The following is a 12,981-nucleotide window of genomic DNA, read 5'->3' on the forward strand; positions in this document are numbered from 1 at the left end:
TTCTAATTTGGTCAGAAAAATGTGTCTACAATTTTATACAATAATTTTCTAAAACGTCTAATCAAAACTATTGCCACAATAATTATTAATAGACACATGTCGAAAACATTATAAAGAATAATGTAAAACTAAATAGAGGGATATATTTTTCTTCACCACAAGTTAACACACTCCACCATAATTTCCAAAACTACGACTAAAATTGTCGTGTGATTATCTTTTACGATTGTTGTCTACCTTACCGGTCAACAAACTCAGATAGAGATGAGTTTAGAGGTCGGCTGTCGGCAGCTAATTCTTACCCTTTCCATGATGAAAATAGGAAATCTATTATCCAATCCATTCACTTGTCTTCTTCGGACAAGACGTAGGAAAACGAGCAAGTAGAGTAAATGCACAAAAATATGCGTTGCATGTGAACCACACATTCACTCGGTCTACCTTATCAACACTGACAAATGGGTGAAATTTACTCTTTCCAATTATCTGCACTCTCATGATTATGTGTGTGGGTTAAGGTTTATTGTCCTACATTCAGCTAAAGCAAATTCATTTAGGATTCAAGATTTATACCTGCACATCAAGTTAGATTGTAAATATTCGAAATTACATTAGTCATTGCTTTTGGGTTTTGATACATAAAATTATGTGTTATCTTTTATATTTTCTCTTGCATTAATCATGTTTAAAATATTTTGTATTTGTATAAACTTTGATTAGTTAATTATTTATATTATATATATATATATATATATATATTTGTAATTATAATTCCTAATAATACATCTATATGGGCTATGGGTACAACAAATTAATCGATACAATTCATAAATAAAAATACAAAAAATATCAATGCATTTATATAATTATAAAATACAAACGAATAAACTGACTTAAATTAAAATAAACTTGACTTAATTTTGAATAGAACTCATATATAACTCGACTTAAATTAAAATAAGCTTACACATGACACTTGCACATGATAGACCCCAAATTAAATACAAGCCTCAACTTTTGCCAACCTCATTAGCCGCACATTGGACACACCTTGAATATTTATATGTATCATATCATGTTCATGTTACTTTTTGATATTATATATTTTATCTGAAAAACCAATTCATAAATTGAGTCTTTCCATATCAACCAGGAAAAAAATGTATAGATTCTGGGCATGTGTTGACCGACTTGTTACACAATAATTTCTCAAACACCAAACAGACCAAACACTTGTAAATTTGATTAACTGTGTAACATGTACTCGCCATAAGCTTTCATGTAGTACACAGGAATGGTAGACACGATACTATGTGGAAAACAACTTGGCTACTTGAAGCTGACCGTGTCACTGAGCGACCGGATGAACTCATCAACATCTTCTTTGGTATTGTAGAAATAAAGGCTTGCCCGTGCGCTCGCGTTGACTCCTAGGTGGCGATGGAGAGGCTGAGCACAATGGTGACCTGATCTGATAGCCACCCCATGCTGGGATTCAACAAAATAAGTTGAATCTTTTAGGAATATGAGGAAGAAAACGGCAATAAAATAGAAACATTAAATCACACAAATTTATGTAGAAAAATCACGGGTAGAGGAGAAAATTCGCTAAATGTTGAAAACAACAAAATACAAGAGGATTTGTAATAGCATAAACCACCTCACAATCTCTCTATGCGAACACCTTAAACAACTAATCCCTATCTCATTTGTAGGGTTAATTCCTTGAGTTCCAGGCGGGTTGCACGGTGAATTTTTCGGACCAAATCAAAGCAGAATTCGGATCACAAACTCTAATAGAATTCAATATAAAAACATCGTTTTGGGAATTACTCATATAGACTACAAACGATTACCGAATTTGCATCCCAAAGTTTGGTTTCAGCCATAAATTCTGACCCTACAAGTTATTTAAGTGGCTCCCAATCTTTGTCCCGAATCATAATATTTCATTAGGCAGCTATCATAGTATTTCATCGGCAGTTTTCGGAACTAACCACAAATGGCAAACCAATCTTAACAAAACAGATAAGAGGGGGGAAAACTACAGTATTATACTACTATTCTTTATTTATTATCCTACCTGTTGGTCAAGGAAAGTTGCAAGATCTGTAGGGTGAATATTCTCGACGTTGAAAGAACAAAGAGCAGCACGGTGAATGTTTTCAGAAGGCTTTGGACCATAGATCCGAATATTCGGAACAGAACAAAGTTTTTCGTATAAATAATTGGCCAGCTCCATCTACAAAATCAGAATTACATTGTAAGAATAAAAAAATTGTACAGCTTATCAGAAAGTGGCTTTTAAATTGATCTAGCGCCTCGTTTCCCAAAATAAACTAAAAAAATAATACCATCCAATCAGATAATGTATCGTTCCAATAAATCCCATAAATTAATATAAAAAAAAAACCTTGAACTTTACCCCTTTATCTAGGGACGGACTAGTATACAGAAATAAAAGTATAAACGCTTATTTAAGAGATGTTAAAGGGATGAATGGTTTCAACCATTCCACACCATAAACTTAGTCGACAAAAATCTCAAAGATAGATTAACAACCATAGCATAACCTAACAAAGGCTTACTTAAGTATTTGTAAGCAAATAGTTTGTACCAGGTTTCTTCCTTTTAATTTATAAAGCCAACAAATATGGTGGGTATTTTATATGTCCATGGTGCATTAATCAGTAATCTAACACGTTAAGCGTAAACGAATGGTTTTTCCTTTATGATGAAGAAACAAAACGTGCAGACAGCAAAAATTGTAACTCACCTCATAGTCGTGAATCTTCTGCATACCAATCCCAGACAAGTAATCAATTGCAGCCCCTAATCCAATTGCCTCAACGATTGCAGGTGTCCCAGCCTCAAATCTAATCAGGTTGAAGAGCAAGAACAGAATATGCCGTTATATTACGTAAAATATAAATTACTAAGGCTGAAAACCTTGAATAGTTATTTTCCCTTTGCAATTTTTATTTTTCTGAGGAGTGTCTTGTCTGGATTACGTTGTCTTCTTTCTTTCTTTCTTTCAGTTTGGAAATTATTATTTCAATAACGGGTGTAATAACCATTTATTTTAAACAATTAAATATTATTTTTTAAAAACAATTATGAATTTTATTTGAAAATTTGGTGACTTGGAATTAATTTGGATTAAATTGAAAAAGGAGTCGATCGACCTTTGGGTTAGGTAGGTCGAATAACTAAAAACGTCTTTTAAAAACAATTTAAAAAATTCGTTTTAAGATAAAAAGCTGGTTTGCGTTTACAAAGATTCGATTAAAATGGGTTCGGGAGTCGATTACGCGTGAGGAATGATTAGCACCCCACAACACCAAAAATTGGTATTGTGTCGCTTACATATCGTCGTAAATGATGAAAATCATAAATCGAATATAAAGTTAAATTATGATCCATTTATTGAAATTTAATTAATTTGCTTTGAATTATTAATTAAAGAAAATTCTTTAACTTAAAAAGAGATCTCGAGATTGACAATCATCCGTCGGGAAAACTATCTCGACTATTTCTTATCAGTAAAGAATATTCCATCTTCGATAAAACACGAATCGAATATAAATTGAAAATTGACATTTGCGTAAAATGATAAATTAATAAAAACACATTGAATCATCCACATAAAATATTTAAATAATAAAATAACCTAGATTTATTTCAAGTCTCATTTCGTTCGAACGTCGTATCAGATTGTACCACTTCGATCAAGTAATACTTTCCACGCCCATTCTACGCATACCTGTTCTTGAAACAATTCGGATAATATTAACAAATAAATAAAAAAACCCTGGAAACAAACACAAATGGAAAAATACGAAATAAAACATATACAATAAATAGAACCAATAATATATATATATATATATATGTTTACAAATAACTACATTATATGTAAAATATTCATACATAAATGACTAAAATAAAAATAAGTAAACATTACAACCCAAAATACAAACAAAATAAGCACATAGGATAATTTTAGGGACCAAAATGATATTTAACCAAACTTGAAGGCTAAAATAGCTAAAACAGAAACTTAAAGGATTAAAATAGCAAAAACAAAAACTTAAAGGATTAAAATAGCAAAAATAGAAACTTAAGAGACTAAAATAGCAAAAACAAAAAGTTAAAGGGGTAAACTAAAATATAAATAAACCAGATCTAATATAGAATATATTAAACAATATAGCTGCTGGAAATGTAAATAATCCATTAATAACATTAGGGACTTAAATTAAATGAACTAGAAACATAAAGAACTAAACAATAATTGAACCAAATATTGAGCAGGGACTAAAATAGAAGATTTACAAATGTCATGACCAAAATCAAATATTAACACCAATACACAATATGTAATAAGTTGACTAAAATATAAGAATTGAAACATAAGTGCTCGAAATCGAATAAAGTGAAACTTTATTAAATGACTCCAATAGGATATTACAAGGGAAGGGGGACCTAAAGTGTAGTTATTCCTGAACTAAAAAATACAGAAAATAGGAGTGCTAAAACAACACTGTTTCGTGTGGGTATTTAAACCCAACCAAGGTTTAAATTTGTTCATCTCCCTCATTTCTCTTCATTTTAGAAAAACCAGAGAGAGAGAGAGAGAGAAAGAACTCTCTCAACTCTCTCATCAGCGAGGGTATCAACCGTCGCCGTCGGTGGCGCCCACGACGATGCTCACAACGGCCGACGCTGGTAAGAGAGATAAAGCACTCCCTAAAGGTCCCTCTCGTCACCCTCAGCCTATATCTTGAACCAATTCAACCTAAAAATGACCCAAACACACTAGATCTAATGATTACCTTTCGAAAAGACTGCTCCGGCGACCTTTGGAATCTCCAAATTCGGGTATTTCTTTCCTTTCCCTTTCTTTTTCTTTCGGTTCTTCTTGGTTTTTTTTGTTTTTTTTATGTTTTAAAAATCTTTCACTATTTTTTCTTTTTTCGGTTTCCCCCGGAATCTCTTGATATTTTTCTCTCTCTCTCTCCTTGTTCAAGCCTGAATGGTTCCCCCCGTCTTCTATTCTCTCTTTCTTTTTATCTCCCCTATGTGATTTGTGACTGATGGACTTTTAGTTCTCTTTCTGCCATCGGTGAGATATGGTTGATATGCCTTGGGATAGCTTGTACTTGTTTATGATTTTTCTCTATTTTTCTAACCGATTTGGTGTTTGATAGATGTGTGTTAGTGTGGATTATGGGAACGGCTCGGGAAACGTTCGACAGTGGCTTGGGGGCTTAACGACGGCTCAAGCGTCGGTGGGAGCTGGACGGTGAAGTCCACGCATGGCTGGGAGCTGGAAAGCCAAGAGGCGGTGACTGGCTCGATGGCTTGAAAACCCTAATCTATTTAGGGTTTCGGGTCAGGTCGAATCCTAGTTTACTGGGCTGGTTTGGGTTTGGCTGATGTAATCTGGGTTTGGGTTTCTGGGTGCTGGTGGGTCTCAGTTGGGCCTCAGGTTGTATTGGGCTTTGTCCTGCAAAATGTAATAGATGTATTAATAATAATAATAATAATAAATAATAATAATAAATCAATTAATAATATTTTTTCGACCCGGAAAAAAATTGGTGTCTACTTTTGCCCCTCTTTGTACATTCTTGTGTTAACAAGAATAGGGCAAAGATGAAAAAGACAACTAGTTCTTGTCCAATTCTCTTTTTTTTTTGTTTTAAAAATTTGATATATTTGTGTTGGGGACGACACTGCTCATACGTGATGAAGAGTTATGGTCGTCTAAGGGTGTCACGGCTTATACGTGATAAGGAGATCTGGTCGGTGGATGACATGGTTCCTATGCAATGAGGACGATATGCCATCTTTAGGGAAGGTGATAACACGGTTCCTACGCGATAAGGACGGCTGGTTGTCTAGGGGTGACATGGCTCCTACGTGATGAGGAGGTCTGGTCGGTGGATGACACGGTTCCTACGTGATAAGGACGACAGACCATCTTTAGGGATGGTAACACGGTACCGACGTGATGAGGACGATTGGTTATCTAGGGGTGACACGGCTCTTACGTGATGAGGAGGTCTGGTCGGGGGATGACATGGTTCCTACGTGATGAGGACGACATGCTATCTTTAGGGATTTGTTTCAAGGGAAACAGACTCAAAGATGATGCTTCAAGAGAAGTTGTCTCAAGAGAGAAAAAAAAATCTTTTCAAGGGAAATGATCTCAAAGATGATGATGTTTCAAGAGAAACTGTCTAAAAGGAGACAAAATTTGTTTCAAGAGAAATAAACACAAAGATTTATGTTTCAAAAGAAACTGTCTCAAAGGAGACAAAACTTGTTTCAAGTGAAACAAACTCAAAGATTTTTTTAAGAAGATTTGTCTCAAGAGAGACAAAGCTTTGTTTCAAGAGAAACAATTTCAAAGTTTCTCTTAAGAAAGACTGTCCCAAGTGAGACAAAGTTTGTTTTGAGAAAAATAATCTCAAGTGAGATCAACTTTGTTTCAAGTGAAACAAACTCGAAATTTGTATCTTAAAGGAAAAATGTCTCAAGCGAGACGAAATTTGTTTTGAGAGAAATTGTCTCAAGCGAGACAAAATTTGTTTTTAAGAAAACTTGTCTTAAGTGAGACGACCCTTTATTTCGAGAGAAACAATCTCAAAGGCGATCGATAGTCTGTTTGTTCCTACCGATAGAGGAAAGGCCTTCAGAAGATCTGATCGTTCACTTCAAGATGTTGAATCCACAAAGTTTCCCCAACATTCGATGTTGAATCTCCAAAGATGCCCCATCATTCATCGTTTCTTGCTTCAGCACTGATTCTAAGCATGAGCATTATATCTTAAAGCCACATGTCAACTACCAAGATCTACTCTAGAGAGATTGTCTTGTTTGAAAAAAACATTTTTCTTCTTCTTTTATTTTTTTAAAAGTATGAATATATCAATTGAAAAATACTTAATCAAAAGTTTGAAAATTTTGTCCCTTTCTAGGTTTTAAAATTGAGGTAAATCATAAAACAAGAGTTCATTGGATATCAAAGAATTAATTTTACTTTTAATCATTCAATAAATTATAGCTATTTGACAAGTGTCAAGATTAAAGCTATCTTTGAGGTATGGTTAAGTAAGGAGAGGATAAGATGTCTCATGTTGTTATTTTTGGTCAAAGGTTTGGTATTCTCGTCTCTTTGATGCTCACTAATTAGATGGAGTAGCTTGTATGCTCCTCTACTGAAATTGTTCTCCAACTCCCATATTTCACGATCACATTCGGGTTGTGCGATGCATTATCAAGGGTTTTGTGTGATCACCTCCTATGTAATAGTTGTATAGTCTTTATATTCGAGCCGCCTTTTCAGGTTTTCAACTCGAATCCTCCTTTGGTTTCAATACGTTATTCAAAATTTACATCTTGAACCCCCTTTGTTATTTTTTTCTCTATCATGCATTAAAGATTTTAGAAAATCTTTTTGTAAATAAAAGATTAATCCTGAAGAGCGGGATAAAATCTGAAGATAATCTCTTCTGTTTAGAAATACATGTATGATTAGAAGGGACTTTTAAGGCACGTAATGTAGGTCATGGTTCACAATTATGAAAGAAAGGGATAAATAGGCCCAAACAAGTGTTTGCGGGTAATTAAGCCAATGATTAATTCATTTTGATGCCTTCAATCATGTCTTGCTCAATTTGAGTCTACTCGCATGTGTCTTTCTAGATGTTCTATGATCGTCTGGCAAACTGATTCTGAAATGATTGTGCTTGATCAATCTCATAGTTTGAAGCTTGATGTGTCATTTGACTCGTGGGAATCTTTGCATGTGCTTCTTATCTTTTTTTCTTTCTTTCTTTTGTTTTTTTTCTTTGATTTTTTCTTTGTTCTTTGTTTTTTCTTTTCTTCTTTTCTCTTTGTTTTGATTGGATCTTCGCACTTGACATTTGATTCACCTTTCGGTATCTCATTTGGATTGACGGTCTTCACTCATGCGAGCAGATTTCCTTTACCTTGCCCCCTAGTGTAGAGGGTGATCCTTGGCTAGGGTAAAATCAGAAGAAAACATAGTTCAGGATCAAATGGGGACACAAGGGATATATATTTTCTCCTGTTGTGAAGGGATAATGAAAGAATGTTGTTCATCATTTCATACACATAAGTCTTTGTAGAATATGTATCCCTAGGGAGATATATTTTCATGATTAATTTTTTTATTCACATGAAAACAATGTAATTAATGCATGATAGAATTATTTTGAATTAATTTTCTTTTTCTACTTCTTGCTTCTAGCATGTCTCAATTGTACAAGCTCAACTTCAGAAAATTGATGCGAGATGCCCCCACGTTGTGTCTTCTTGTAGGAAGGTTCACGTTCAAGTGAACATCTTGTACTCAATGCCTTTAGATTTTATTGGTAGAAAAAATGTCGGTTTTGCGTCTAAGAAGATGATGGTGTGACTTTATTGGCTCAAAGAAAGGTTTGGGTATGACTTTTTGTGTCTCGAAAAAGATAAAAACAATGTTTCAAAGTCAAAAAGAATGTTTCAAGGTCTCAAAGAGATGAAATGTCAAAATTTAATTATTTGGTAGTGACCATGAATTATTTCAGGTAAAGAATCAAGAGATTTTTTATTTCTAGGTTTTAGACAGGATAAGAAAGGTGTAATCTTGTCATATGTCAAAAATCCATAATTCTTGAAGAATTAAAAGAATCTGTAATTCATTTGATATTCGAAGAACTACAAGATTAAAATTCGTTCAATTATTCAACACTAGAAGGTAGCATAAGTTCAATCATTAAAGATTAAGCAAATATGAAAGATAGAACAAAAACGAGATCAAACAAAACAATGCTCTCAATGCACATGGTAGATGCAATGCCCCCATCTTTCTTCGATTGTCTATGCCCCTGAATCCATCAGGTTCTGAATCTTGTGCTTTAATGCCTTACAGTTTTCAGTGGAATGTCTGGAGCTTTCTATGTGGGAACTCTTTTCTCAGATCATCCTGGAAGGCTTAACCCTACAACCAACCGAACAAACTTCCATCGTACTGATTTCAACTTATTCTTTTAATTGTTTGAACTTTGCTTTGATTCTCAATGTGGTGTCATGACATTATGACCACTTCCTCAAATCCTCCATGAATTAGCTCCATGTTTTTATGAAAATGCTTAAAAATGAAATACATATGCAAAATGCAAAGATGCAAATGCATATGCAAAAATATTGATCCCAATGATGAATATTGTTCAACAATTTTCACCAAAGATAAAAGCCTTCACATTATAAGACAATCCACTTTACAGACATGCCTTCCCTTAGATGTTGAGTTTGAAGTGGATCACTGCTTCGTCTCGGATCTTCGTCATTGAAAATGATGCCCCTCAAGTGTTAAACCTAATCCTATTACTGCCCCTGCAGTGCTGAAGTCTGTGCGTCACTCCTTGGTGGTTAGCGTTGGAATGATCTTAGATAAGAATCTATTGTTGTATTACTCCTAGGATCAATAGATCATCATTACATTCTGGAATGTGCACGATCTTCGAGAAAGTCTCATTTTTGTGCTCTGAACTTCTCTTAACCTTCGGTGTATGTCTGTGTATGCGACTACTTGATTGAAAACTTTCACCTTTTCTTGTGAAAATTTTCTATCGAATATTCCTTTGCGGATAAACACTTTCGCATTATGTTATGTTTATGAAATACGATGCAAAGAAGGATGAAAAATGACACAAACAAAAGAAATAAGTTAGTGTACAAAAAAAACAATAAATTAGTTAGTACATGCGAGACAATCGATACAGATAAAAATGTTATTCAAAGATGATTATAACACCTACCCCGTCATGATATCTACCTGAACATGCTTTAATTAAATAACATTCCTACCCGGACATGCTATCTACCCAAAATGATTTTTCAAGCAATTAATCCTAACCGCATGGTATCTAGTTCGCATGCTTTTATTTAACAGAATTTAAAGCAAAAAGGAAAGGTTCAGAAATGTTCCTCCTTTATGTATACCTATTTTAGGTACCTACTGACGGACAGAGGTTCGGTATGACTATAGCTAGGGTAACCGTTCTACGGTTCACTATATGCATGGTTTCGGCTTTAACGGGAAATGATACTCAAATTGTCCTTGATGTCGGTGTCCCCTTGGACTGCCAAACCCTCGATCCTCACCTATTACAAGTTTCGAACGACGAGTTCAATTCGAGGGGATTCATTGCCTTATACCCATACGAGGAATAAATCCCTACGAAGGTATAATGTATGTATACTGTGGGTTATTTGCTAAAACTCATATGAAGAATAAATTCTTACGAGAGTAAAGTATTCACCCGACTTACTTGGATCGAAGCTCGTGTCTAAAGCTCATGTTATGCAAATGCACGTGATGTGTGTGAGGAGGAACGTACCTACTTTTGACTAAAAAAAATAGAAATGAAAAAACTCGACAAAAACTTGGACTGAGCTGAAAGCAAAAATTAAAATATTAGTACGGCAATTAAAAAATGAAGAAATTAAAACTTTAATAAATGGATCATAAGTTAACTAAAGACTTGAACTTATAATTTCCACCACAACGACAATATGTAAGCGACATATAACATGACTCTTTAAAAAAAAGGTCCCCAATGGAGTCGCCAAGCTGTCATAACCATTTTTTTGTAAAACAATTAAATATTGTTTTAAAAATGATTATGACTTTTATTTGAAAATTTGGTGATTTGGAATTAATTTGGATTAAATTGAAAAAGAGTCGTCATCGACCTTTGGGTTAGGTAGGTCGAATACCTAAAAACGTCTTTTAAAAATAATTTTAAGAAAAATCATTTTTAAGACAAAAAGTTGGTTTGCGTTTACAAGATTCGATTAAAACGGGTTCGGGAGTCGATTACGTGTGGGGAATGATTAACACTCTGACAATGCCCAAAATTGGTACAATGTCGCTTACATATCGTCGTAAATGGTGGAAATCATAAATCGAATATAAAGTTAAATTATGATCCATTTATTGAAATTTAATTAATTTGTTTTGAATTATTAATTAAAGAAAATTCTTTAACTTGAAAAGAGATCTCGAGATTAGCAATCATCCATCGGGAAAATTATCTCGACTATTTCTTATCAGTCAAGAATATTCCTTCTTCGATAAAACGCGAATCGAATATAAATTAAAAATTGACATTTTGTAAATGATAAATTAATAAAAACACATTGAATCATCCACATAAAATATTTAAATAATAAAATAAACTAGATTTATTTCAAGTCTCATTTCGTTCGAACGTCGTATCGGATTGTACCACGTCGATCAAGTAATATTTTTCACGCTCATTCTATGCATACGTGTTCTTGATCAATTCAGATAATATTAATAAATAAATAAAAAAAACCCCGGAAACAAACACGAATTGAAAAATACGAAATAAAACATATACAATAAATAGAACCAATAATATATATATATATATATACAAATAACTACATTATATGTAAAATATTCATACATAAATGACTAAAATAAAAATAAGTAAACATTACAACCCAAAATACAAACAAAATAAGCACATAGGATAATTTAGGGGACCAAAATGATATTTAACCAAACTTGAAGGGCTAAAATAGCTAAAATAGAAATTTAAAGGATTAAAATAGCAAAAATAGAAAATTAAGGGATTAAAATAGAAAAAACAAAAAGTTAAAGGGATGAACTACAAATATAAATAAACCATATCTAATATAGAATATATTAAACAATATAGGTGCTGAAAATGTAAATAACCCATTAATAACATTTGGGACTTAAATGAAATGAACCAGAAACATAAAGGACTAAACAATAATTGAACCAAATACTGAGTAGTGACTAAAACAAAAGATTTACAAATGTCATGACCAAAATCAAATATTAACACAAATACACAATATGTAAGAACATGACTAAAATATAAGAATTGAAACATAAGTGCTCGAAATTGAATAAAGTGAAACTTTATTAAACGACTTCAATAGGATATTACAAGGCAAGGGGACCTAAAGTGTAGTTATCCTCGAATTGAAAAAACAAAAAATAGGGGTGCCAAAATGGCACCGTTTCGTGTGGGTATTTAAACCCAACCCAAGGCTTAATTTTTTTTCATCTCCATCATTTCTCTTTATTTTAGAAAAACCAGAGAGAGAGAGTGAGAGGGAACTCTCTCATCGGCGAGGGTATCAACCGTCGTCGTCGGTGGCGCCCATGGCGGCACTCAAGGCGGCCGACGGTGGCCGGAAAGATAAAACTCTCCCCAAAGGTCCCTCTCGTCACCCTCAGCCTATATGCCGAACCAACTCAACCTAAAAATGACCCAAACACCCTAGATCTAACGATTACCTTTCGAAAAGACTGCTCTGTCAACCTTTGGAATCTCCAAAGCCAAGTATTTCTTTCCTTTCCCTTTCTTTTTCTTTCGGTTCTTCTTGGTTTTTTTGTGTTTTTTTTGTGTTTTAAAAATCTCTCACTGTTTTTCTTCTTTCGGTTTCCCCCCGAATCTCTTGATATTTTCTCTCTCTCTCCTTGTTCAAACCCGAATGGTTCCCACTGTCTTCTCTTCTCTCTTTCTTTTTATCTCCCCTGTGTGATTTGTGACTGATGGACTTTTAGTCCTCTTTCTGCCATCGGTGAGATAGGTTGATATGCCTCGGTATATCTTGTACTTGTTTATGATTTTTTCTTATTTTTTCTCTATTTTCCTGACCGCTTTTTGGTGTTTGATGAATGTGTGTTACTGTGGATGATGTGAAAGGCTCGTGAAACGTTCGGCGGCGGCTTGGCGGCAGCTCACGCGTCGGTGGGAGCTGAGCGGTGAAGTCCACGCGCGACTGGGAGTTGGAAAGCCAAGAGGCGATGGTTGGCTCGATGGCTTGAAAACCCTAATCTGTTTAGGGTTTCAAGTTAGGTCGGATCTTGGTTTGTTGGGCCGGTTTGGGTTTGGTTGA

The 12,981-nt window shown here is 34.2% G+C and overlaps 1 protein-coding gene across 2 annotated transcripts; it reads right to left on the bottom strand.

Annotated features, from left to right (window-relative positions):
- Positions 1 to 1,153: 1,153 nt before the first annotated feature.
- On the bottom strand, positions 1,154 to 3,012 carry LOC120143495 (cysteine desulfurase 1, chloroplastic-like). 2 transcript variants are annotated; one of them, XM_039157805.1, is made up of 3 exons: positions 2,777 to 3,012; positions 2,084 to 2,242; positions 1,154 to 1,488 (listed from the first exon to the last, which is right to left on the bottom strand). In XM_039157805.1, exons 1-3 carry the CDS (start codon positions 2,798 to 2,800, stop codon positions 1,330 to 1,332), a joined length of 342 nt encoding a protein of 113 aa, XP_039013736.1. In that variant the 5' UTR covers positions 2,801 to 3,012; the 3' UTR covers positions 1,154 to 1,329. The 2 variants fall into 2 exon arrangements, with proteins under 2 accessions (XP_039013736.1, XP_039013742.1); XM_039157811.1 differs by lacking the exon at positions 2,777 to 3,012 and adding an exon at positions 2,589 to 2,680.
- Positions 3,013 to 12,981: the final 9,969 nt, after the last annotated feature.

This window comes from Hibiscus syriacus, unplaced genomic scaffold (genome assembly GCF_006381635.1).
Source record: "Hibiscus syriacus cultivar Baekdansim isolate YM2019G1 unplaced genomic scaffold, ASM638163v2 tig00002237_pilon, whole genome shotgun sequence".
In the NCBI taxonomy this organism is placed as follows: domain Eukaryota; kingdom Viridiplantae; phylum Streptophyta; class Magnoliopsida; order Malvales; family Malvaceae; genus Hibiscus; species Hibiscus syriacus.

What these genes read in the sequence shown, in the direction of transcription:
- LOC120143495 (XM_039157805.1), bottom strand. Translation starts at nt 2,800, where the DNA reads ATGCAGAAGATTCACGACTATGAG. An exon ending in AGAAGATTCACGACTATGAG is followed by an intron (nt 2,243 to 2,776) that starts GTGAGTTACAAT and finishes CTGATTTTGTAG; the next exon opens with ATGGAGCTGGCCAATTATTT. An exon ending in CAACTTTCCTTGACCAACAG is followed by an intron (nt 1,489 to 2,083) that starts GTAGGATAATAA and finishes GTTGAATCCCAG; the next exon opens with CATGGGGTGGCTATCAGATC.